Source organism: Chionomys nivalis, chromosome 26 (genome assembly GCF_950005125.1).
Source record: "Chionomys nivalis chromosome 26, mChiNiv1.1, whole genome shotgun sequence".
Classification (NCBI taxonomy): Eukaryota; Metazoa; Chordata; class Mammalia; order Rodentia; family Cricetidae; genus Chionomys; species Chionomys nivalis.
In genome coordinates this window covers 8,587,858-8,614,856 of record NC_080111.1, presented here as the reverse complement: position 1 = coordinate 8,614,856, position 26,999 = coordinate 8,587,858, and the positions used below count along the sequence as shown (strand labels likewise).

Genomic DNA, 26,999 nt, shown 5'->3' with positions numbered 1-26,999 from the left:
TCAGTCCCCCTTCCTTCTGTTCATCCTTTCTTTTTGACCTGGGCTCTTCTGGCTGTACACACAAGTGTCATTTTATATGGAATTCCTTTGTCAAATGTTGAGATACTTTGTCAGACCCCAAAGCTAGGGTCATTCCAAAACTAGGGATATTTTACTGAAGAAATTTCTTAATAACTGTTATGGAGCAGTCTCTGTTCAGGTGAGGTCAGCCTATACCCATCACAGGAAGGTATCAATATACACCAGCAGATATTTATAGCCCCAAATAGTTCCCAGTGTTCCCCAGGCCCATTTCCTCGAGCCCAAATCCCTTGTGGGTGGTGGAGGTGGGTGGGGAGGTCTTCCTTCCCCGTTTAGGGATTGTCTGAGCCCAGGAGGCTCATCTGAAATTGCTCCTTTTAATCAGGCTTTGCAAATATGAAACATAATAGCTGGGTCTGAGAAACTCATCAGTTTCTGTGGCTGCTAGGTGTGGAGTTTGGTGGAGATCTCTACCTAGTTGCCTTCCAGACATACAACAGCATCCACCATCCTTGCCTATCCTGTGTGCCCAATTCTTGTTCTTCCAGTTGATCTTGCCCACGGTGTGTTTCAGGCAGTCTAGTAAGCAGAGCTCTGTTAGAGCTACCAAGACTTGGCGGGGTCCCACTGGTTCTGGGTTCACTTTCTGTGTGGCCAAGGCAGCCATTCTGTTGCCTTTACCTTCTGGGGACTTCTGTTTTTGGTGTCCTCCACAGTGGACAATGGCTACCCTCATGGGTAAACAGATCGTTTCTAATAGGGCTCAGATTTCTTTTCTTGGTAAAGCAGTCCTCTTTCCCTATATAGAGTCCCATCGACATGGGCCATGGTGAAAGCATATCCGTGTATAATATATGGTGATAACCTTGTCTCTCCCCCAGCGGAGTGTTTGATTCAAAGCTAAAAGCTCAGCTCATTGAGCTGAGATTTCCTGCACAGAGTGTTATCTTGGATCCCCTTTTGGACAAAACAGCTCTCATCTGAACAATACCTCATCTGGTGTTGCCACAGAGATGTCAGTCAGATCAGGCCTGCTAGACTGGAGCATCTCCAAACAGTCATGCAGGGGACCCATGTCGTTGATGTCTTGCAGGGTTGATCATTGGTGACTTGTGGAAATGGATGCAGGCTGATCCAGAAGCAGCTCTTGGTATTGGGTCTTCCAAGCAAGTGTGGGGCTGTCAGGAACAGTTTGTTCCCCAAAGTTCAATTTGTCAGCTTCTTTCACCAGCAGGGTGATGACAGTTATGGCCCTTACACTTGCCAGCCATTCAGCTATGACTGGGTCAAGTATCTTGTGAGACTGGTGGCTCCCACCATCAGGAGGAGCTGCCACCAGTGACATATGCAGCAGGTTGGGGGAAGGTACCAAAGAGCGGAGAGCCTGCAGAAGTCATGAGTCTTATTGGGGGCAGTGATGGTCCTTTCCATATATATCTATTTCTCTAAGAACTGACAGAAACAATGAGACACACAACAAATGCGGGGGGTAGGGGCACGGCCATAAGAGAGACATAATAAAGGTAGACAGCTGGCCACTACACATCCGTACACCTGAGCAGACTGGGAAAGACTGGTAACTTCTCACATGGATCCCGGACATGGAAGCTAAGGTCACGCCCGTCTTCCCTTCTCTGTCCTCACCGGATGGTGCTTCCTAAAGACCAAATTTTCCTCCAAAGATGTTAAGATGATTTTAATTTGGGAGGTAGCAGCGTCAAGTGTCTCCTGAGTGCTCAGCAGTTGTCAGTCAAAGAAAGTTTTCCCAGGACCTGAAATATCTCAGGGTGCATGTCCACTAGGAGTCTCTCAGCCAGTGTACTCTTCCCAGTCCTGGGAGCCCCAAGTGCCCTAAGTGTCAGGGTCCAGTTTCTGGGGCTCCCATAGTGTTGTACGAAACCCACCAGAGATGGCCGCTCAGACACAGTTCACAGCCAGTTGAGAGTATTCCAGCTGTCGGGGACTACATGCAGGTTTTCAGAACCCAAATGTAGAACCGATTGTGCTGAGGTTTTTTTTTTTTTTTTTTTTTTTATTATTATTATTAAAGATTTCTGCCTCCTCCTTGCCACCGTCTCCCATATCCCTCCCCCTCCCCCAACCAAGTCCCCCTCCCTCATCAGCCCGAAGAGTAGTCAGGGTTCCCTGCCCTGTGGGAAGTCCAAGGACCTCCCACCTCCTTCCAGGTCTAGTAAGGTGAGCATCAAAACAGCCTAGGCTTCCACAAAACCAGTACGTGCAGTAGGATCAAAACCCAGTGCCATTGTTCTTGACTTCTCAGCAGCCCTCATTGTCCGCTATGTTCAGCGAGTCCGGTTTTATCCCATGCTTTTTCAGACCCCACTACACAGTCCAGCTGGCCTTGGTGAGTTCCCGATAGATCATCCCCATTGTCTCAGTATGTGGGTGCACCCCTCGTGGTCCTGAGTTCCTTGCTCGTGCTCTCTCTCCTTCTGCTCCTGATTTGGACCTTGGGATTTCAGTCCGGTGCTCCAATGTGGGTCTCTGTCTCTGTCTCCTTTCATCGCCTGATGAAGGTTAATATCCAGGAGGATGCCTATATGTTTTTCTTTGGGTGTGGTGAGGGGGTTTTAAAGGCAAAATCACATCCTGGTATCTTCCTCAATACTGACGTGGGTAAGAGGAAATCTCAGTGTTGTTTGGATTTGCATCCCCATAGTTATTGGGCAGTGAACACTTTAGAGATACTTCTTAACCACTTCTATTCTTTGAGAACACTGTTTAGATCACACACCTATAATTTGAATGAGTGAACGTCTGCTTGCTCGGACTGTATTTTTTTTTTTTTTTTTTTTTTAGTTCTTCCTGGAGATTAATTCTCTGTACAACTGGCAAAGATACTCTCCCTTTCTGTGCACTCCCTCTTCACTGAATTGACAGTTACTCTAGCTGCAAAGAAGCATTTTAGTTTTCTGATGTCCTTCTCATCAACTCTTGGCCTGGGTTCCTAGGTAAATGGTGCCATATTCAGATACTCCATCCCCGCACCTTTATCGTGTAGAATATTATAATGTACTGTATTGCTTGTGTTTTCTTCTAGCAGATTCAGTGTTTCAGGTTTCTTGTTTACGTCTTTGATCCCTGTGGAGTTAGTTTTTGTAAAACGCGATAGATACAGGTTTAATTTTATTCTCTAAGGAACTTTTTAATGTCAGGTTAATCCCAGAAATAGTACTTTTAAAGTCAAATTGTTACCACACCAATAATAGGTTTTATTAACTAGGCAGACTGAAGAGAAAAACTAATAAAGCTGTAGACTAGCTATATTTATTATTTTGCCACTTGATGAGGAAACGAACAATATCAGTAAAGAACCACACTGCTGGGTGTTCACTTGCCTGCTTCGTTTACAGGGAGACACGGTAAGAGGTAGGAAGGAAACTCCCAAAGTAATCAGATACGATCACAATGCAATAGCAGCTTGATCTACAGTATCGCTTTATGTGAGGCTAGAGACAGGAGTTATGGTGCAGTTGCCTCGGGTTCTCAAGATTCAAGGCCTAGTCGGGGAGGCTGGTCTGCAGGGTTTCTGTGAAAAGCGCTGAGAAATGCAGATATCAAGACAAAGCACGAAAGGACTTCTGGTTTGTCCTGCTTTGGAGTGGCAACACATGCTTACCGACTTTAAGGCGTCGCAGTCAGCTTCATGAGACCAGTTCTTGAGACACTGGCTAGTGTTTGTTGTCTCCTAGCCCTGAAGCACTGCGCACCTCTCGGTGAGCTGCTGCGGAGTGCGTCGCCACAGCGTCAAGGCCAACCGCGTCTCTGCCTTCTTGGTCTTGGAAACAAAAATTGCCACAGATTTTAATATAACACTTGTGCCCTATGGTTGATTGTGTTTTTACTCTTTTAGGGTCCCACCATCCAGCTCACAAGTAAATGCACACAGAGACTTATTGTTATGTATAAATGCTCGGCCTTAGCTTGTCTTGTTTCTTGCCAGCTTTTTTTAAAATTATCCCGACTACCTTTTACCTCTGGGCTTTCACCTTTCTCTATTTGCGTCTACCATTCTTTCCTTCTTATTCCGTGTTTGGCTGGGTGGCTGAGTGAGTCACCCCTCTTTTCTCACTCTTTCATCTTTTTTGCCCAGAATTCTCTTTCCTTTTATTCTCTCTGCCTATCACCCCGCCACTCATCTCTTTATCAGATCACTCAGGTGTTTAGACAGCGATACAGCTTCGCAGAGGTAAGGAAATGCAGGATGAAGGAATGTAACACGTCTTTGCATCATTAAACAAATGTTTCACAGCATAAACAAATGCAACACATCTTAAAATAATATTCCACAACAGTGCCAGAGACCTCTAGATTATAAAATCAGCTCCAAAATCGGGAAACATATTGGTTTCTTTTTTTTTCCACCTCTTTTGTGTATTTCAAGTTAGCAAGTTTTTCATCTGCTTCTTGTTGAATAGTTTAGCATTGACTTAAATTGACGTGAAGCTTTGAGCTAGTAAATATAAGAAAACTTCTTTATTCTTAATTCATACAGTGAGTAAAGATAAGAAACAAATTCCTGGCCGAGGATGTAACTCAGACCGTAGAGTGTGTTGGAAACCTGTCTGAGCTCTGTGAGAACCGAGAGAGACTTTAAACTGTGTGATGAAATGTTTCTCATCTATCTGTTTATGTGATTACATTAGTCTTTGTTTATAAGTCCTGAACAATGACTTTTTAAAAGTCTGAATGTCCCTCCCCATTTTCTATGTAAAGAGATGTCTTTTATACCTTGAGACAAATTTCTAGCTATTCTTTTTGTCTTTTGTCTTGTAGGAAAAAAAAAAACCCTCAAATATTTATTAGTTTTAATGTTAAGGGCAGTAAATTATGTGAACTGTAGGCCTATCAGAAACCTCCCACATTTGCCTTGTCATCTTAGAAAAGACATACTATTGTAGCATTAGACATGCCCACAGTTTGAAATTCTGAACATCTGTATTTCTAGGGATGGAGAGAAATCTCGGTAGCCAGGAGCATTTGTTGCTCTTGTGGAGGACCTGGTTTCAGTTCCTAGCACCCACGTTGGGCAGCTCACAAAAGCTTAGCACTGTAGCTCCAGGGAATCAGTGCCTCCGCCCTCAGTGGGTACCTACACTGCGCGTGCGCACACTCACACACACACACAGTGGGCTCCTACACTGTGCGCGCGTGCGCGCGCGCGCACACACACACACACACACAGTGGAAGTACAATAAAGACCGGTTCCTTAAACATAGCAATTTCATCTTATAGAGCCAGCATCTATACTTTTTATTCTGAAAAGAATGCCTGTGGTCAGGTGGTATTTGCATTAGCAGCACAGTTTCTTAGTTAATTGTGCATTTTTCTTACACAGTCTGCGTTTACTATTGAGGCTCACTCTTTAAATGCTCTTGTCACTTCGTTCTCTTGGAATCGTGGACGGCAGTGAAGTGGGATGGGGACAGCCATCTCTGCCTGACTGAAAGTCTTGAGACGGTGTGTGTGACAATATATTCTTGATGGGTACTTCTGCACTGTCATCGTCCTGGCCAGATCACATCCTCACTTGGCACGCCCAGTGCTCTAGCTCTGTGTGACCTAGATAGGAAACATATGGAGCCGCCTGTGTATTTTTAGCATATGGTAAGCTTTCGGCCTAAGGGCAAGATATACGGATGGCTCGAGGAAGCCAAAAGATTATCTTTGTGTGCATGACCTAGAACGAAGGGTTTATATATATATATATATATATATATATATATATATATATATATATATATATATATTTATATCGTAAATTTTCAGTTTCTTTTGGGTTCTCAATTTTTATTGCAGTTGTTTGGTTAACTCTTTAATAGGAAATTCTGTCTGGAAACAAATGTGGCCTGGGCAAGAGTGGGGTTTTGCCCGTCAGCAGATTTTTGCACTGTTCATTGCCAGGCCGAATGAGCCTAAGCTCTGGCGGTGCCCCAGAATTGGCTCCCTGGATAGGACACAGCAGCCCACAAGCATTGCCTGTGACTTGGTGCCCCCCCAGGTTCCCAGCAGTGTTCCCATCGTGATTAAGAGAAAAGAAAATCACATTTTTTGTTCTAGTGTTCCCCAGATTTTCTAGAACTCACTTCCTAAAGTCATTTTATATACTGACCAGTAAATCCAGCACGGAGGCGGGGACCTTGGCCTTCATCAGCTGCTAAGATGTCTGCCCCAGGCGGCTCTCTACATAAGCCAAGTGTGGCACTCACAGCTTCATGGGTACATTTCTAGTGCAGGAAACAAATGTTTCCTTCACAATTTTAAATGTGTGTGACAGTGGGGACCTAACTCAGCACTGCCTTGGGTTTGATCCCAACAGAAAGAAGGGAGGTGGAGTATGGAGAGAGAGAGGAGACAGAAAGAAGTCAGTTCCCCTTTGCCAGGGCCGGAGAGGCGATGCGTTCCTGTGACTAAAGTTCACTGTGTGTCGATTCTTGGTTATCAGGAACTTTTGGTGTTGGCATTTCAGTCCCACACAGTTGCAGGCAGTCCAGAACCTTATATTGTCCCCAAACTCACCACAGTGGCCAGTATAGACCCAGTGCTCATAACAGCAGCAGCCAGCATTTCTTTGTCTTTTTAGAGACTTAACGCACATGGAGGTTATATACTAGTCAGCTGTGGTGGTTTAAATGAAAGTGGCGTCTATGGGCTCTGGGGAGTGGCACTATTGGGAGATGTGACATTGTTGTTACATTGTTGGAGGAAGTGTGTCACTGGAGATGGGCTTTGGGGTTTCAGAAGCCCAAGCCAGGCCCAGTGTCTCTCTCTCTCTTCCTGCTGCCTGCTGATGCAGATATAGAACACTTGGCTGCTTCCCCAGCACCATGTGTGCCTGTGTGCCATCGTGCGTCCTGCTGGAAAGATAATGAGCTAAACTTCTGAACCTGTAAGGCAGCCCCAATTACATGTATTCCTCTTATGAGTTGCTGTGGTCATGGTGTCTCTTCAGAGCAATAGAAACCCTAAGACGTCAGCCCTCAGAGCAAAGGAACCACATTACCCAGCACTTATACCTTAGTACTTATCCAGGGTAAAAACATTTCCACATGAAAGTGTCAGTGTTTATAACAGCATCATTCATGATGCTCCAAAGTAGAACCAGCCCCCAAACACATAAATTTATGAAACAATGTATCAGGTCATGTGAAGGATGGGGTTGTATACCATTTATGAAATGTCAGCATGGTGTGCTAGGTCTTCATCAGAGATTACACACTGTGTGATCCCGTTTGAATGACATTCAAGACAAGAGCAACTTTATTAAGAGAGTAGTGGGTATAGAGAAATGAGCAGGAAGACACTGTCACTGACTATGACATTCCTGTTTGGAGCGATACAGTTTTCTAACATTGGTGTAAATGCTATAGGTCCGTAAGCACGCTATGTAATAAATTATGTCGCAATAAAACTGTTCCGTTTGAAGAAAGCAAAGAATACTTCAGATTTCCTCAAGTAGCAGAGAAAGTCCAGTAATCAGCAGCAGGTGCCGAGTGGGGCGACCCATGCTGATAACCACCGAGAACAGAGCTAATGTAAGTCTTATCAGGTTTCCCTAGGAAACTTAAAACAGATAACCCTTGGTGCAGTGCTTCCCAGTCTTCCTGACGCCGCGACCCTTTAGTACAGCTCCTCACATGCTGGCCCCAAGCATAAAGGTGTTTTCGTTGCTCCTCCGTAGCTGTAATCTGCTACCCTAATGAATTATAAATATCTACATTTTCTGGTGGCCTTTAGGCAACCCTTGTGAAAGGGTCTTTCAACCTGCAAAGGTGTCGTGACCGACAAGTTGAAATCGCCGCCTTAGCAGACCATACGTGGAATCCAGAGCCGCTCTCAGTATCAGGGACTCAGCGCTGAACAAGCTGAGTGCGTCTTTCCCTCCTGCCGACAAACCTGTTCTGAGGGTGTGCTGTCTCGCTGAGCGGTGCCCTGACACCAGAGCTGAGGGACTTCCCTGTCCTCAGCACTTAGAGGGCAGTCCCATGACATCTCCATGTCCTGTAGCTTGCCGCGCTGTGGTCTCCTCCTCTCACTATGCTGGCTCTCTTCTCTCCCAGCGTTAACTCCATAGCTTACAGGGGAATTGCCTTTCAGATGAATAAGTCATTGAATAAATGGGCAAACCAGAAGGCAACATTTGTAAATGTCATTTTCCTGGGCTCGTGTTCCACTGTATTTTCAAGAATGGAAAGCAACCACACCATAACTAGTACAGCAGAAACCGCAGTTCCCAGAGATGAAGGGAACATTTTGTGAATGAACTTTATTCCTTTCTCATGTGCCCTGCCAAAGCTGGCAATCACTGATAAATACTATAACAGTGGTTGGTTGGTTTTCCTTTAAGTCACTTTAATTCTAATTTCAGCTCTCACTAAACAATTTTTGTAAAATGTCCCCATGCGGTCATGTTTTGTTCTTTTTTATTTTTTTAAAACCATCTTTTCTCATTTTACATGTCAAATCTGTTTCCCACTTCCTCCCCCCTCCCTGCTCTCTCCACCTTCCCTCCCCTACCCCCTACCCCCATCCACTCCTCAGAGAGGGTAAGGCTTGATCTAGCTCATTGCTTTGAGGCAGGATCAAGGCCTTCCCCCACTATATCTGGGTTAAGCAAGGTATCCCTCCAGAGAGAATGGGTTCTAGAAAGCATTAGGGATAAATCCTGGTCTCACTGTCAGCGACCCCACAGTCTGCCCCATATTCAGAGGGGCTAGTTTGTTCCTATGCTGGTTCCCTCACTGTCAGGCCAGAGCTGGTGAGCTCCCCTTCGCTCAGGGCAGCTGTGTCAGTGGGTGTCCCCACCATGGCCTTGACCTCTTTGCTCGTATTCTCACTCCTCCCACTCTTCGCCTGGACTCTGGGAGCTCTGCCAGTGCTCCGCCGTGGTTCTCTGCATCTGCTTCCATCAGTTGCTGGATGAAGGTTCTATGGTGACATCTGAGATAGTCATCTGACTACAGGGCAAGGCCAGTTCAGGCACCCTCTCCACTCTTGCTTAGGGTCTTAGCTGGGGTCATCCTTGTGGATTCCTGGGAATTTCTTTAGTGCCAGGTTTCTTGCCCTCCCCCCAATGGCTCCCTCAATCAAGATAACTCTTTCCTTGTTCTCTGTCTCTGTCCTTCCTCCATCTCAACCATCCCGTTCCCTCTAGTTCTCCTCCTTCCTCCCATTTTCCCCTCTTCCCTTCCCATCTTCCCTTCTTCCCCCCCCCCAACACTTCCAGTTTTCTCAGGAGGTCTCGTCTATTTTATTTTCCCAAGGGGATCTGTGTATGTTTTTCTTAGGGTTCTCCTTGTCACTAAGCATCTCTTGGTTTGTGGACTATAGACTGCTTATCCTTTGCTTTACAACTAGGATTCGCCTAGGAGTGGGTACATACCATGTTCATCCTTCTGGGTCTGGGTTACCTTACTCAGGATGTTTTTTTTTTTTTTTTTCTAGTTCCATCCATTCACATGCAAATTTCAAGACATTGTTTTTTTTGTTTTTTTTTTACTGCTGAGTAGTACTCCATTGTGTAAATGTACCACGTTTTCTTTATCCATTCTTCAGTTGAGGGGCATCTAGATTGTTTCCAGGTTCTGGCTATTACAAATAATGCCGCTATAAGCTTAGTTGAACAAATGTCCTTATAGTATGGTTGAGCATCCTTTGGGTATATGCTCAAGAGTAGTATTGCTGAGTCCTGAGGTAGCTTGATTCCCAGTTTTCGAAGAAACCACCATACTGATTTCCAGAGTGGCTGTACAAATCTGCATTCCCACCAGCAGTGGAGGAGTGTTCCCCTGACTCCACACCCTCTACCACATAAACTATTATGGTGTTTTTGATCTTAGCTGTTCTGACAGGTGTAAGATGGTATCTCAGAGTTGTTTTGATTTGCGTTTCCCTGATGTTAAACATTTTCTTAAGTGTCTTTCAGCCATTTGATATTCTTCTGTTGAGAATTCTCTGTTTAGATCTGTACTCCTTTTTTAATTGGATTATTTTATATTTTGTTGTCTCATTTCTTGAGTTCTTTATATATTTTGGAGATCAGTCCTCTGATGTGGGTTGGTGAAGATCTTTTCCCATTCAGTAGGCTTTACAGAAGCGTCTCAGTTTCAGAAGGTCCCATTTGTTTATTGTTGCTCTCAGTGTCTGTGCTACTGGGGTTATATTTAGGAAGTGGTCTCCTGTGCCCATGCATTGAAGGCTACTTCCCATTTCCCCTTCTGTCAGGTTCAGTGTGGTCAGATTTATGTTGAGGTCTTTGATCCATCTGGACTTAAGTTTTGTGCATGGAGATAGGTATGGATGTATTTGTATTCTTCTACATGTTGATATCCAGTTATGCCGGCACCATTTGTTGAAGATACTTTCTTTTTCCCATTGAATAATTTTAGCGTTTTTGTCAAAAATCAGGTGTTCATAGGTGTGTGGATTAATATCTGGGTCTTTGATTTGATTCCATTGGTCAACCTGTCTGTTTCTGTGCCAATACCAAGGTATTTTTATTACTGAAGCTCTATAATAGAGCTTGATGTCAGGGATGATTTTTGCCTCCAGAAGTTTCTTATACAGGATTGTTTAGGCTGTCCTGGGTTTTTTGTTTTTCCATATGAAGTTGAGTATTGTTCTTTCAAGGTCTGTGAAGAATTGTGTTGGGATTTTAATGGGGGACTACATTGATTCTATAGATTGCTTTTGGTAGGATTGCTATTTTTGTTATGTTGAACCTACCTATAAGAGCATGGGAGATCTTTCCATTTTCTGGTATCTTCTTTAGTTCCTTTCTTCAAAGACTTAAAGTTCTTTGTGAATAGGTCTTTCACTTCTTTGGTTAGTGTTACCCCAAGATATTTTATGTTATTTGTGGCTATTGTGAAAGGTGATGTTTTCTCTGATTTCTTTCTGAGATTCCATTAGAGCCCATTTCATCCCTCCTGTCCTAACTGCACATGGTGCCAGGAGGACATGCTCTTGACCACATAGGTCCTGGCCATTGCTAAGGCCTCCCGACTGACCTGCTCTTGACCACATAGGTCCTGGCCTTTGCTAAGGCCTCCTGACTGACCTGCTCTTGACCACATAGGTCCCTGACCATTGCTGATGACTCCCGACTGACCTGCTCTTGACTGCATAGGTCCCGGCCATTGCTAATGACTCCCGACTGACCTGCTCTTGACCGCATAGGTCCCTGGCCATTGCTAATGACTCCCAACTGACCTGCTCTTGACCGCATAGGTCCTGGCCATTGCTAAGGCCTCCTGAATGACCTGCTCTTGACCGCATAGGTCCTAGCCTTTGCTAATGACTCCCGACTGATTTGCTTTAGTGTAAACTTTTTTTCTCTCTCCTCTTCTCTGTTTCCCTTTCTCTTTCTCTTCCTCTCTTTGTCCTTATCCATGCCTCTCTTTTCCCTTGCCTTGTGCATAATAGACCCCCATTTTATACAATTTTAAAAAGCAGCCATAAAGTTCCCAAAGAGTGTAAAAGTTATTGAGTTGTCAAAGTTCTACATTGAGTTGAGAATCAAAATTTATTTATGTGGTTTAAGCAGCCTGTTTTTTGTTTTTTTTTTTTTTTCTTTTTTTTTTTTTCTGGTACTGGTTTTACTTTTCTGAACAACATAGACAATGAAAAGATGATCTCAGCTTGGTGCCATGCAGCAGCAATTCGGTCTTACGTATTTTTCAAAATTTATGTTAGACCTTTCCCACAATCCTTAAATATTTAATAGCTATGTTTCTACTTTTCAAGTAGAGATCAATATCATGTAAAATGTGCTCTGCTTGCATTCACACACGCGCATGCGCGCGCGCGCGCGCGCGCGCGCGCACACACACACACACACACACACACACAATGAACTTACATACCTCAGGCCTCCACACCGACTTGCTGGTGTACACCATCAGTCTCCTCCTGGACAAGTATGTCCTCGTTCTGCCTCCAATATTGCCTGTCTGTTGCCATCACAGTCAGAGTTCTGGAAGATGTCTGCCTCAGTTTTTGACCACCAGACAGATTGCTAGTTTGGCCTTGCTTACACTTCCGAAATATGACAACCCTCCAGATTGAATTCGGTGATCACATCTTTGTTGCCACAGAGACAGAACTGCTTGCTTGGAAAGACTCTGCTGTGCATAACGCTTTTCTGCCACCACTTCTCACACCCTTGTGCCCACCCCTGCTCCTCACCCCTGCTCCTCACCCCTGTTCCTCACCGCTGTGCCCACCCCTGCTCCTCACCCCTGCTCCTCACCCCTGTGCCCACCCCTGCTCCTCACCGCTGTGCCCACCCCTACTCCCTCCCCTTTCTTGCCCCTTGGTTGCTAATAATGATTGCTCTTAGAGCCTTTACATATTTCATCAGGACATAAAGGACCTGATGAGTATTTGTTGGATGGCTGACTATTTTCTATACTGACAGTTTCTCAAGGGTTTTCAACTGTAAGTGGGCACAGCCCCCTTCGTCAAGTCTCTTGACTGTCTCGTGATCTGCCTACACTAGTAAAGTGGGTCTTCTCACTATGCGATGTTTATGCACGCGAGGTTCTGTTAATTGTAAGTTCTTTGTGTACTGCGTGTAGCCGCAGAAGCCATTCTAGAGTGCACATTGCTCCTACAATTTTTCCGGCTGACTGCAGTAGTCCTGTAGCCTGGCTGTCAGTTCTTGGGGGAAGATCTTACTAAGGGCCATCTTTTAATTGTAAATGTATTTTGAAATGTGTACTCTGAAGTTGAGAGAAAGAGTTAGCTTGTGAAATTGTGAGGACAGTCTGAAGGGTTGATCAGGGTGTGCATTTCTGCGTACACAGGTTAAAGTGCAGAGCCAGGGTTTACACTTTCAGACCATGGCTCAGGAGTGTTCTGAATGGAAATCAGTGACGATAAATGCTAACTCTGTAAACACTGTAAATGTTTAAGCTTAGTAAATCTTATTTATACCAAAACACACCTATGTTTTCTTGTCCCTAGGCAGTTATTTGGCATAAGAGTAGAGTGCCGGATCACAGGACGGCTCTCATGTCGGTTCTGGGGACTGCTGTGATGGCCAACTTTGACGCTGTTCAGCACCACTGTGAAGAATCCCAGGTACGCAACCAAAAGAACCTTCTGTAATTCTCACCCCCAGTCAGGTTGCTGTGGTTTCCTTCTAGGATGGTTGCAAGACAAACAACAAAATGCGACGCCCACCTCCCCAGCCCTGGTTCCCTTTTTATTTACATTGGTTTTTTGAAAATTTATTTTCAATGTAGAATCTTCTCTTTACAGTACAGAGTAAAGAATAGATCTTGCTTCTCCTTTATTTCCTTCTTGTCCTGAATACACACTCAGTGTGCCTTCTGTTGGTCTTCAGCTCTGAGGACTGCTGGATGATGCTCCGTGTGTGTGCACACACAAGTGTATACGTGTGCATGCGTGTGTGTGTGTGGGGGGTGTTGTTCTGGGCATGGGCTCTGGTGGAGGAGGGGCCTTCCATGGGAGGTATGGGCCAGGATATAGTGAAGATGAGAGGAGGGACCATTAGGGCTAGGTTGGGTGGGCACTGGAAGAGTGTTGGTGCTCCATGGGTGGGAGCTTACCTGGGATCTGGGTGCCAGGGTTGTCTCTGGTGGATGAAGGTTGCTTGCCCCTTCTTACTCTCTGTTCCCCTATCTTCCCTCTCCTTCCCCCATGTGTAAGTTTCATAAAGATCATTTATGTTTCGTTTGTGTGCCAAGGACTTAATGTGGATGCTTTTCAATTTAAAGACATGTTTCTTTCTTAGCTATGGGGTTTATACTTCTACCATTATGAATTTCTCTTCAGGTCTTTGTCTTTCTGTCTCTCAGCTCATTATTTTTAGGCCCTCCTCTTCCTTTTCGCGGTGTTCCCCTCTTTCTGTGTGTTCTAGTAGACCCCACTGTATCTGCAAACTCCTGATTATTGTACTCAGAAAGATAAGTTCAGTTGCCAAGAGTATCTTATTTAAATGTTGTTTTATACCTGCCTGGTTTTTGTGGATTCAAAAGCTTGAATCGTCCTAAAGATAAGTGTATTGTTTTGTTTTGTTCTGTTGTTTTTGGAGACAGGGTTTCTCTGTATAGCTTTGGAGCCTGTGCTGGAACTAGCTCTGTAGACCAGGCTGGTCTCGAACTCACAGAGATCCGCCTGCCTCTGCCTTCCGAGTGCTGGGATTAGTGGCATGCCTTGCACTACCGTCACCCAGCTAAGTTTTTGTTTTAACGTACTATGCCCTTAAACAATATGTATTTCATAGGACATGAGTGTTATTTTGCTTAGAATGTCTTGTTGCTCTCAATCTCTGGTTCTCACTCCCTGTCTTCCTCTTTGTTCTGAACTTCTGGTTCTCTTTGTCTTTTTGCTGTGTGAGAGAAATTCAGCTGGGGATGTGTGTTTATGGCCGCTCTTGATTGTCAGGTTCCCTTTGGGTAATCCTTACATGTCTGTCTGTCTATCATCTATCTGTCCATCATCCCTCCATCCATCCATCCATCCATCTCCATCTGTTCCTCCTGCCTCCTCCTTTTCTTTTTTAAATTTCAAGCACAAAGTTAAATTAATTGTGATTGATTTCGATACATTGTTACTATTTAATTTCTTTGAACAAGGGATGTCTCTAGTGTTATGTTATTTACGTGGCTGAATTGGGACTCTCAGGGTGAATCTCAGTTGCCCTGGGTTCCCTTCTAGTTTCCTGGGACTTGGTTGTCTGTTGTTTGGTCATGCTCTAGAGACGCCAGACATCTTGATATGATCACATGCAGACTAATAGTGTTGGCATCACATGGAAGTTTGTTATAAATGGGTTTCACGCCAACCGAGGCAGATCTGTTTTTCCAAAGTCTTTGGGTGCCACACTCAAGTGTGGAAAGTAGTTACGTAGACCTTCATTAGCTGTGATTGGATGTGTCACTGGGAGTTTACTCTGTTTTGAGACATTGCCAGATCTGTGTTTACTATTTTTGTTTTGATTTTTTTCATTTGATTTTTAGTGTTTGTTTGTTTGTTTGTTTTGATGTTTTCCCTTGGTTTGGGAGACAGATATACAGAAAGATTCCTGGTAATTTTTCATAGATGACAGGAATTTTGTTTATATTCACATGGTTATTTTTGCATAGAAGAATGTTTAATACATGTGTTTATAATGTTCTGATTCAAGTACTAGAGAATTGATGTGGGATTCCCCTCTGTGTGTTGTGAATATGTTTTATTACCAATGATGAATAAAGAAGCTGCTTTGGCCTGTGGCAGGACAGAATATAGCTAGGCGGGGAAAACTCAACTGAATGCAGGGAGAAAGAAGGCAGAGTCAGACAGATGCCAGGTAGCCACCCAAGAAGCAAAGTGTGAGGTAACAAACCATGAGCCCTGTGGTACAATATAAAACCACAAAAATGGGTTAATTTAAGATTTAAGAGCTAGCTTGGAATATGTTTGAGTGTTGGCCAAACAGTGTCGTAATTAATTATTGTTGTAAATAATATATCTTTTGTGTGGTTATTCGGGTCTGGGTGGCTTGGAAACGAAGGTGCAGAGCATTTACAGAGCATGTCTGCTCGTTGTGGAACGTCTCTAAGTGACCCACGGTGAGATCGCTCTCCTGTGTCTGTCCCTGAAGCCTCCGTCACCGTGGCACCACACTCAGCCTTGTGTACTCAAAGACATGTTCAGTATTGGAATCTCCTTGGGTGTTTTCTCATCCTTGGTAAACAAAAAAAAAATCATAATTTTTGTTTCCCCACCCACTACCAACTATCACCTCTTACTTGGTTCTGCTCCCCACTACTTATCTTTGAGTGTAAAATTCGCCCTACCATGTTTCCCTTCATTGGACTGGATTGGCAGATGTGGTGGCATTGGGAACCTTGGACACAGAGTGTTTGTATATCTCTTCCTCTTATATATCAAGGGTCTTTTTGTGTGTTTGGTCCTGGGAAGAATCTTCCTTATAGGTCATGGTGCCACCTGAGCTCCTGCCTTCATAGCTCTTGTGAGATGCTTTCCGGTGTCAGTCGTTGGAGCTCCTTAGGTTGTCCTTCTTGACATCTGTCTTCTCTCTGACATTTTTAGCTCTGCTCCAAGCCGAGTGAATGTCTCACTACCACCTCAGACTATGTATTTTTTTCAGTACTTGGAATTTATCTTCAATTTCTTCTAAACTTCGTTGATAGCTGTCTATGTTTGCTAACTTTCTGACTTAATTGATGCTAATTTTTTATTTAAATTCCATGCTCTAATATGTAATTCTGGAGCCATTTCCACAGTGTTCTATCATTTCTATTTTCTGAGAAAAAAAAAAAGAATTTTATTCTCTGTTATTTTATGACTTGAAACCTTAAGTTTATTTCTGCTGTTACAGTTCCTTCCTGCAGCGCACCGCCTACCTCTTCCCCAGTCTCCTCTGAAGCCAGGTGCTGTATTAGTAGTTCAGGCCTGCAGGCTCCAGCTTGGCCAAACCTTGTCCTGGTGTTAGTGTTGACTCTGTTCTTCCCTGTGACCCTGGCAAGTGACTGCAGACAGTGGTCACAATATGTAAGTCATTTTGTTTTCTTCCAGGGAGGTGTTATGTGAGCTTCCTGATCCAAATGGAAATTCTGATTTCAGTCCTCTGCTAGATTTTCATTTCCAAATGAGGCATCCTATTTCCGATCCTAACACACATAGGGCTTGTTCCTTCGCCCCCACATCCCATTTTGTAGTCTGTACACAAAACTTGACCTGTCTGCCATTGATGATGTTAGTTCTTTTGAAATTACTTTAAATGTTGGTTTTTATCGCCCCTCTGTAGTTTGCACTTAGGAGAGGAAATTTCCACACGAACTTGTTTGCTGCCTTGAACAGAGTGTTTCAGTGACCACATGAGGAATGTATGCTATTTAGCTATGTGTGATGACCACATGAGGAGTGTATACTATTTAGCTGTGTGTGATGTTATGAAGCGCTACTGGAAAAAAGATGAGGGTTAGCAGATCAGTCAGGCTTACGTTATTATACTCAAGGTGAAGAACAGGTTTGTCTGACATACTGTGGACTCTCTAGAATGGTAAAGAATACAGAAGCTGCTAGTTGGACAGCGGGGTAAACATGAGATAACATACCATATAACGTTTTAGTGTGGTGAATTCATATTTGTGACAGCTACTTGATGCAAGAAATAACTACAACATTGTTGTCTTGGTATCAGTAATGGGTGCTTCTCAAGCCAGAGATGAGAATGCAATTACTCAGGGAAATTAACTGTAGAGCAAAGGGGGTCTAAACGTGGAACTTCGGGGGACCATAATCATCCTTACCACAGCAGACCAGACTAAGTGAAGTGTCCCAGAGGAGGCAGCTCGACATCAGTTGATTTGGTAGATTTTTTTTCTTAAATTAGCAGTCATAGATATCAGGCCTGCAGAGTCAAAACCAAGTGTACAACAAGCTTGCCTTAGTAATTGAGAGAAGCCGGTTTATTTGGGTGATTGTTGTTATTTGAGGCAGGGTCTCACTACATAGCCCCATCTGGCCTGGAAATTATTATGTTGCTGTATAGATCAGGTGGGCCTCAAAACTTTGCCTTCGGAGTGCTGGATTAAAGGTGTGCCACACGGCGCCAGGCGGGAGATGCTAGTTTGTCCACGAGGCTGGAGAAGAGGAGAGAAGTCCATGTGAGGAGCAGCTGAGGGATGGATTCCTGCTTTCCTTTATGGGTGGAGGTGCAGTCTCATACGTCTGTCAGGCTCTGGCTTTTCGGGAACTGATCTGGTTTTTTTTTTTTTGTTGTTCTTTTCCTAGGAACTAGTCTGTTGTTTAATCTGTATAGCATTGCACGCACCATGGCTTTGTTAGTTTTCCAGATTATCTTCCTTTTTCAAGCCCAGCGTCTAGCAGTGACAGTGCTTACACACTGGCAACCAGAGCAGCGAGGAAGGAAGCCACCAGCTTTGTATGACGCTTCATTTTCTTTATTCTTTTCCTATTTAGGGCATGGGACGGGGACCCTCTCCTCTCCTCTCCTCATCCTTGTCTTGTCTTAATCCGCATACTCAGTAAGTCCTTCAGAGGCTAAGCAGACTCTCCTGGTGCCCAGCGAGAGCTTTAAGAAGAGGCTCGTGTTACCTGGTAAATTATACACCCATTTATAAATGCTGTGGAGTTTTACAGTTAATTAAGTGGTATCATCTTGTAGTGGATTATCCAGATTTATTAATTTATTTTTTCAAACTGGTCCACACTGGCCCTGTGACAGTAATGCACTTAGCGTTCTAAAATTGGTGCCGCATCTCCTTAAGCGCTTACTTGCAAGTGCAGGGTAGCCATGGACATAGGTGACAGCCTACAGGCTGTGTTGGTAAGGGGCGCCATGGTTACTGCCTGGCTATAAATAGCACCTTCCTCCCATGTTTGCTTTCCTTAGCCTCAGCTGAATTAGAGTTGCTCATTGGGTTGAATTTTTTCAGATAAGGCTACATGCCAGAATATACGTATGTGTATCCACGTGTGTGCACATGTACACACGTGTACACACCATGAATGTAAAGGGGAGGAATGGGACAGTGAATGGAATTCTTAGCAGTTTTCTGTGCCATGTTGATTATCTCGAGTTAGAAGCAGGGCCGTTCTCTGCCTTCTATTCCTTAAGTCATGCTTTTTTTCTGGTCAGTTTTCCTAGTGCCCTTCAGTGTAGCTGAATTGTTTTTACTCTTTGGGAGTCTGCTGCGACCCAGCTTCCAAATAAACACGCAGAGATTTATTCCTGTTTATGAATGCCTGCCTTCACTTGGATTCTTTCTAGCCAGCTTTTCTAACTTATATTGTCCTGTTTCTCTTTAACTTCATTTTGCTTCTGAACTGTTAGCTTTCTTATTCTGTGTGTCTTTCCTTTTTACTCCATGACTGGCCGTGAGCGGGGTGACTGGCCCCGATGGCCTCCTCTTCTTCTTGCCTTGAGCCTAGGCTTCTCCTCCTATTTATTTTCTCTGCCTGGCAGCCCCGCCTGTTTCTCTCTTCTGCCTAGCTATTGACCGTTCAGCTCTTTATTAAACCAATTGGGTGTTTTAGACAGGCACAGCTTCACAGAGTTAAACAAATGCAGCCTAAAAGAATGCAACTCATCATTAAACAAATGTTCCACAGTGAAAAGGAATGTAACATGTCTTAAACTAATATTCCACATCACTTTAGATTTTTCCTTCTCTTGATATATTTGTAGGCTACATAAAGGTATAGTATATAAATCATCACAAAAGTTTTCATAGAAGTTCTGTAAGCAATCGTGAAGATGACATACAGTGCATAGCCAGCATTTAGCCCTAAAGGAATTAACTCAATGTAAAAGGTCTTTCCCTTAAACACATCAGTGAAAACCCAGTGCAGTTAGCTTTCTGTGTGTTCAGAACAAACAGCTGCATTTTGTGGGAATAATAGTTGAAGAGAAAAAGACAAACAGCCAGTAAAGGGGGGGTGGGTGTCACTGTATGAGGAAGGAAACTTTAAAACAAGGTAAGGGTGTTCATTCTGTGACAGTTAAAATTCTGAAACCAGGTCCATTCATAAGTTCTTTTACAACTGAGTCACAAAGTGCGCTGGTGCAGTGCTCCAGTGTTTACTCAACACTGACTCTCGAGTCATGAGATGAAGGAGTTAGAGCGGGGAGCATTCACTGGTGCAGTGCTCCAGTGTTTACTCAGCACTGACTCTCGAGTCATGAGATGAAGGAGTTAGAGCGGGGAGCACTCACTGGTGCAGTGCTCCAGTGTTTACTCAGCACTGACTCTCGAGTCATGAGATGAAGGAGTTAGAGCAGGGAGCACTCACTGGTGCAGTGCTCCAGTGTTTACTCAGCACTGACTCTCGAGTCATGAGATGAAGGAGTTAGAGCAGGGAGCACTCACTGGTGTAGTGCTCCAGTGTTTACTCAACACTGACTCTCGAGTTACGTCTATCAGCATGCGTGTGACCTGAAGTCACAAAGCTCACATGTTATTCTGTATGCCTTCTCATGTTGTACATGATCAGACCTCTGGAACATTATTGCTGACACTGCATCTTCTGGACTTGTGTATCACATTGTAGATTTACCTAAGTGGATTCTTCCCAAAACTTGATGCAGACCACATTTCCACAAGTCTTTCAAGCCCGGAGAGAAGTTTTATCTTCATTAACAGTCGACCAGTACATCAGAAAGAGATACTGAAGGTAATCATTTTTAGAAAGAAAAATATTCCTTGCATCAGAAATCTAATATCTTTTCATTAATTTTTTTTCCTTTTTCTAAATTTTATTTTTGTGTGTATGATATCTGCCCTGCATGTATGTCCCTACCATGTGCCTGGTGCTTACGGAGGCCAGAAGAGGGCATCAGATCCTCTGGCACTGGACTTACAGTTGGTTCTGAGCAACCACATGGGTGCTGAGAATGAACCTGGGTCCTCTGAAAGAGCAGCCGGTGCTCTTAACCACTGAACCATCTTTCTAGCCCCAGAAATTAAAAACCTTAACTCTGTCGTTTGTCAGATTGTTAGAGACCACTTCTAAGAACCTGATTTAAATAAGGAAAAGAAAAACAAACAAAATCCCTTTCATGGAGCTGGTATTTTACTGAGGTTTCATTTACTTTCCACAGACTAACAGTAATACATTATCACCCCCATTCTGAGTGAGGAGGCGAGTGGTAGGTGGTTTGAGGATATTTGTTCACGCACTACTTTGCTCATGCACTTGAAACAGGATCTGGGCAGTAGGCCCCGTTGGCTCTGAGCGCTGCATGGTAGATGCACCTCCATGCCTATCAAATGACATCCCAAAAGGAAGTAACCAGAAAGTAGCCGGGGTGATTTGTACCAAGGCCTTACATCTCCATGGCACTGTGCTTGGTGAGGCCAAGGGCACAGAGTGTGTATGATTTAGGACAGCCTGTGCTCCATGCAGGGCCGGGGCCTCATGGCATGGCCCTCCTCAGGCCAGCGATCACAGCTGCTTGCTTTCTCAATGCAGTGTATGCTTCAGGAGCATTTAAAGTTGGTTGTTGCATTTCTTCTTTTCTCTTTCATGCATCGCATATGTTTCTAGCTAATCCGGCGTTATTATAATCTGAAGTGCCTGAAGGAGTCTACTCGGTCGTATCCCATTTTCTTTCTGAAAATTGATGTTCCTTCAGCTGAACTGGATGTAAATCTCACACCAGATAAAAGTCAAGTATTATTACAGAATAAGGTAACCTTTTTCAAATAAAGTTTTGTATGTATTTATGCCGTTTATAAACTTATGCAGTTGTAACTGCTCCCGTGTTAAAAAAGACTTCCTTTTTTATATCTTTGCTATTATTTTGGATATTGTCCTTTTTTTACCCCAGTGTTGCCCCTATCTTTGTTCATTTGTATTTTGTAGGAAGCTGTTTTAAATGCTCTTGAAAATCTGATGGTGACCTGTTACGGACCGCTACCCAGTACAGAGTCTTGTGGAAATAACAAAGTAGCTGTTTCCACAGCCAACATGGCTGCTCGTGAGACAGCAGAAACAGATGTGCCCGTGAATAAAATGGAGTCACCGGGAAATAATTACCCAAATGCTGACCCTTCGGCTGTCCACTTCCAAAATGATGAATCTAGAAAAGACACTGGTAATTATTTAAATCAACAGATAAATGTAAACGACCACTGTGATGGTCATTTTCGCAGTGAAGAGCCTCATGTTAATAAGGACACTGGAAGTCCTTTTCAAAGTGTCTCCGTGGATAGGTCCTCCTCAGAGGCTGTCCAGAGTAAAGACAGCAAGACTAACTCCGCAGGTTCCGGTGAACATATCCAAGGAGAAAATGGCAGGAACCGGACAGAAGAACGTGGCGGAGGTGGGGGAGAAGCGTTCCTCGAAAAATCTCTGGCAGTCTGTGCCGATGACTGGAGCAAGGGAAATGTGTTGAATGCGGTGGGAGAGAATATTGAACCTGTGAGAATTCTAGTGCCACAGAAAAGTCTGGAGCGTAAAGTGAGCGATGATAGTTACCCAGCCCCTGAACCGAAGAATCTCAGTGATGGCCCTCGTAGCAAGACATCCAATGTAATAGATAACAGATCCGGACAGCTTACAGCCTATGACTTAATCAGCAACCGAGCAGTCAAGAAGCCCATGGCAGCAAGGGCCCTGTTTATTCAAGATCGTCGCGCTCAGTTCCTCGCAGAAAATCCCAAGACTTCTTTGGAGGATGCAGCGGCACAAATTGAAGCACTGTGGGAGACTCTGAGTGAAGAGGAAAAACTGAGGTAAGTTTCCAGAGAGTCGTGTGTCCTGGGTGCTCCACTGTTTCCATTCTAAACTCCACATTTAGGAAAGACAATGAAAATGCTTCTAGGCTTCACTGAGTATCTTTCTTGGTATCATTTTTAATTGTTATTTTAGAGAATAGGGTGTATTATTTGTAATTTTTGTCTTGAAAACATTTGTTGTGTCTACTGCTTCCCTGTTTACTGTGTGCTATAGCTTCTTCAGTTTCTGTTGGACTCTCTGCTTTCTTTATTTCTTTTTTTATTTATGTTAAAGAACTCTGGAGTGGGTTTTATTTAAGCTTTTGCATTAGAATGGTTTGTAAATATCTTGTCTGTTCCTTTCTTTTATATTGGTCTCTGAAGTGAGACGCAGTACAGAGGGCGGTGCGTTGGTGTGGTTAGTGCATTACTGCCTATGTTCAGTGTAGCTTGTGGCATCTAATCTTACCTGTTGGCAATTCATAAATTATAGTGGGTGTTTTGGGGGTATAAATAAGTAATTTTGATCTGCTTAAAGTATTATTTGCACCCTCAGGTGTAAGTATATGTCCCCAAACAATCTAATGGCTCACACTTGCGGGAACTTTTTCCCTTGGGAGATGCAAACAAACGTGTCCCCTTTTTTATAAGGCCCCAAACACAAACCAAAGTATAGTTCCACCAAAGTTCAGCTTGGGGGAGCAGTATGTTTATTAGACTTAATTACAGAGCATGGATGAGGGCTTACTTAGAGGAGGATCAGTGACCCCAATTAGCTGCACCACCAAGACGTCTTAGGCCAGCATAGCTGTGTGGATGGAATGCCCCCCAGTTAACCTTCCGCCCTCCGAATTCTTTAGCACCTCCTGAAACAGTGACGCCATGTGCAGCTCAGTCAGAATTGCCCACAGCTGCTGGAGAGGTGAAGGAAGACGATCTGGAACCTCGGGGAGGGTCTCCTGACCCCTCCCCGCCAACTCCTTCCTCCCACAAGGGAATCTCGGCAGTCAGCAGGTTCAGGCCTTAGGCTCCCGTCCAGGCAGCCGCAGCTGCTCTGGTAAAGATGACGGCTGTCACCCTGCGTGGGTAGCACTCTACACACAATTGTATGGCAATACAAAGTGTTGCCTTTTAAATTATCTGGTCCAGAAAATGAAGGATAAAACTAAACTTCTAGTCACTTATTACTATCTAATTTTTTCAAAACGCTGTCAAATATCTAGGAAAATATTTAAATATAATCCATCATCTCTGGTTTAAAATTAATCCCAAATGTAGATTGTCAACATTTTCATGTCTTCATTAGTGAATTCAGTCTCAGGAAAAAACTCAGTTACAACCAATAGTGATGACAATTAGGACATAAAATACTGCACTGTACTAGAAAACTGTTACTAAAAACAGCAAAGATCAAACGTTTGCTCTCTTACATATCACACACAAGACAGCTTGTTTAGGGGAGGGCGTGTTTGTGCTTTGTTCTTTTCCAAATATTTATCAGCATGAGATGCAGTGAGCCTGTTACCCCATTTCATCCTGTCATCCCATGCTGGGTTCTGCTTCATGAATAGCTCCCACATGACCCTCCTTCCTGACGATGCTCAGGCCAGCCTGAGCGGGGGGACACGTCAACTTTGTAAATATGCGTGTCTGTATTCTTGAGAAATAAAGATACCAGCCCAGAAATAAAGATACCAGCCTGCGGTGGTGGCGCACACCTTTAATCCCACTAATGGGGGGCAGAGGCAGGCGGATCTCTTGAGTTCGAGGCCAGCCTGGTCTACAAGAACTAGTTCCAGGACTGACTCCAAAGCTACACAGAGAAATCCTGTCTCGAAAAACTAAAAAGGAAGGAGGGAAGAAGGGAGGGAGAGAGAGGGGGGGAGGAAGGAAAAAGAAAGCTGTTTATATTTTAAGAATAACCATAATATAATCACTGTAACCTTGCCTGCATGTGTGTCTGCACCACATGCATACCTGTGGAAGCCAGAAGAAGGTATCAGGTCCTCTGGGATTGGAGTTCCAGGTGGAGTTGGTAGTCTGTGTGTGGCTGCTAAGAATCGAGCCCAGGCCCTCTAGAAGAGCAGCTGGTGCTCTTAACCACGGAGTCGTCTCTCGAGCCCCTCATAGCTTTTTAAGAACCTGATTCACTACATGAAGTAGCCAGTGTTCAAATGCTAAATACTTCATGAATGTCAGAATTTTAGAATCTTATTTTGAGCTACTGTGCAAATAGACTCACAGTATTATAGCTGTCTTACATTTTATATGAGTGATACAATTATGTAGTTTAAAGATAAGCGAAGTTTTTAAAATTTCACATGGTTCCCTATAAATGTGTTGCAAGGAGGGGGGGGCTCCGCTTGTTTGTCCTGGCCGCCTGGCTAGCTTAGCCCCAAAATAGCCACACAGAAATTGTATTAATTAAATCACTGCTCGGCCCATTATCTCTAGCCTCTTATTGGCTAACTCTCATCTTGATTTAACCCATTTCTATTAATCTGTATATTGCCATGTGGCAATGGCTTACCAGGAAAGATTCTAACCAGCATCCGTGTCAGGCAGAGAATCCGCGGCTTCTCTGACTCCGCCCTTCTTCCTCCCAGTATTCAGTTCAGTTTCCTCCGCCCCCGTCCTCCTTAAATTCTGCCCTATCAAAAGGCCAAGACGGTTTCTTTATTCATTAACCAATGAAGTCCGTACATAAACAGAAGTAAATCCTACACCATAAATGTGTGTAGTTCTCATGTGTCAAGTTGTCTGTGAGTGTGCGGCAGTGTGAACGCAGGAGGGAGGCGTTTCCCTTAGTCTTGCATCAACTTCTCTTTCGTTGCCTTGTGGAAAGGGGTAGTTAGCGTTATCTACCTAGGGAGTTCCAAACTGTCAGAATATTAGTGTTACGGTTGACACGCTTCATCTAAAGTTTTGTTAGTAATGTTACGGAATCCTTGCAGAGCAGACCTCAGAAACTACTCCTCGGACCTGCAAGCAGTGTGTGGTGTGTTGATGTGCTGGTGTGGGTGTGCTGATGTTCTGGTGTTGGTGTGCTGGTGTTGGTGTGCCGGTGTGGGTGTGCTGATGTTCTGGTGTTGGTGTGCTGGTGTTGGTGTGTTGGTGTGCTGGTGTTGGTTTGCTGGTGTGCTGGTGTTGGTGTGTTGGTGTGCTGGTGTTGGTGTGTTGGTGTGCTGGTGTTGGTGTGTTGGTGTGCTGGTGTTGGTGTGTTGGTGTGCTGGTGTTGGTGTGTTGGTGTGCTGGTGTTGGTGTGTTGGTGTGCTGGTGTTGGTGTGCTGGTGTGCTGGTGTTGGTGTGTTGGTGTGCTGGTGTGCTGGTGTGTTTGTCTCTCACTGTTGTGGTGAGGTCATGGCTGTTAGAGCAGTGTCCCCCGTGTAGAGAGTGACTTCTGTGAGTGTGATTGGGATTTTTAAGCTGTGCTGTGACACTGTGTGTTGTGCATGGCAGGTTTCATTTGCTCTAAGCCAGTTCAGTTGCCCTGGGTAGCAGGAATGTGTCTAGAAAATACTGACGTCTTGGAATCAGACACACACATGCTTTTTTAAAAATTCACATGTTTAGGTTTCAGAGCCAGGGGCCCTTGGACCTTGATCCACTGGGACGGAGCCACGCCTCACCCCCCCCCTGCAGCTTTCCTTCCGTAACCCCAGTTCAGCACAGGTAGAAGGCCATACAGGAGTCCATCTGGAAGCAGCTCGGTGGCAGCCCCGCCTGCCTTCCCCAGTCCCCCCATGGGCCTGCCTGGCCCATACCCGCAGCCTCACTACAGACCTGGCTCCCACCCCAGGACAAGGGTGCACCCCTTCTGCGGGGCTTCCGTTCACTTCTGCTTTTCCTTTTTGTTTTCTCTTCCATCCGTTCCATTCCCTTCGTTTAGGAAATACGAATTATGGATACTCTGACTAGTGAAAAAGAACATGCGTTTTCTAGTCATAAATAGTACAGTCTGCAGTTTGTTGTGTAGTGATCAAAAGTTTTGAGTTATTTAACTGGAATTTATTTTATACAATATATTCTGGTGACCGTTTCCCCTCAGCTCCCCATACATGAGCTCCAACCCACACTCGTCCAACCTCATGCCCGCCCCCTCTCTTTATCTCCCTCTCTCTTTAAAGTACAAAGAATCAAGAAACACGCATCACAAAACACAAAACCGAAAGTAAAATATACACACAAAAGACTAATAAGGCCAAAAATGCCCAGTCTACAAAAATCACATTGAGTGTGTCTTGTGTTGGCCTCTACTGCTGGCGTGGGATCTGCCCTGAGGTGTGACTCCGATGGGGGGAAAAAAAAAACCTGATTTTTCCTGTACAAGTGGATATCAGTTCATGTCCACACCCCCCTCTCGGTGTTGGGACCTCGTCTGTCTTAATCCTGTACAGGCCCCGTGCATGTCACCAGTCTGAATTCACGTGTCCGTCAGTCCTGTTGTATCTGGAAGAGTCCCCATCCCTCTGCCTCTGACAGTCTTTGGAGCTCCTTGTCTGTTTGGAGGACTGAGTCCTCCAAAGTCTCGCTCTGAACCCTGTCCAGTGTGGATCTCCATCTGGTGCCATGTGCAGTCTTCTTCAGAGGCGTGGTGAGTTTTAAGAGAAGGGAAGTATGGGGAATTACGGAGACTCAGCAGCTGTCTCGTAGATGGTACAGAAATGGTTCCCTGTATAAAACACTAACCAGAAAGCTTTTGGGGAGTTAGCCCACGAGAAGGAACACCGTGTGAG

At 44.4% G+C, this 26,999-nt stretch overlaps 1 protein-coding gene across 7 annotated transcripts in view; it reads left to right on the top strand.

Moving 5' to 3' along the window:
* Pms1 (PMS1 homolog 1, mismatch repair system component) overlaps positions 1-26,999 on the top strand; it is a 73,536-nt gene that overhangs the window by 34,070 nt on the left and 12,467 nt on the right. For all 7 annotated transcript variants that reach the window (XR_009056393.1, XM_057758578.1, XM_057758579.1 and 4 more), the window contains 4 exons: positions 13,010-13,126; positions 20,096-20,218; positions 21,092-21,235; positions 21,410-22,281. Coding sequence is in view for 6 of the 7 variants with exons in the window: in XM_057758578.1 (XP_057614561.1) it covers positions 13,010-13,126; positions 20,096-20,218; positions 21,092-21,235; positions 21,410-22,281 (1,256 nt within the window). In the remaining variant the exon portion in view is untranslated. The remainder of the gene's footprint in view (positions 1-13,009; positions 13,127-20,095; positions 20,219-21,091; positions 21,236-21,409; positions 22,282-26,999) is intronic.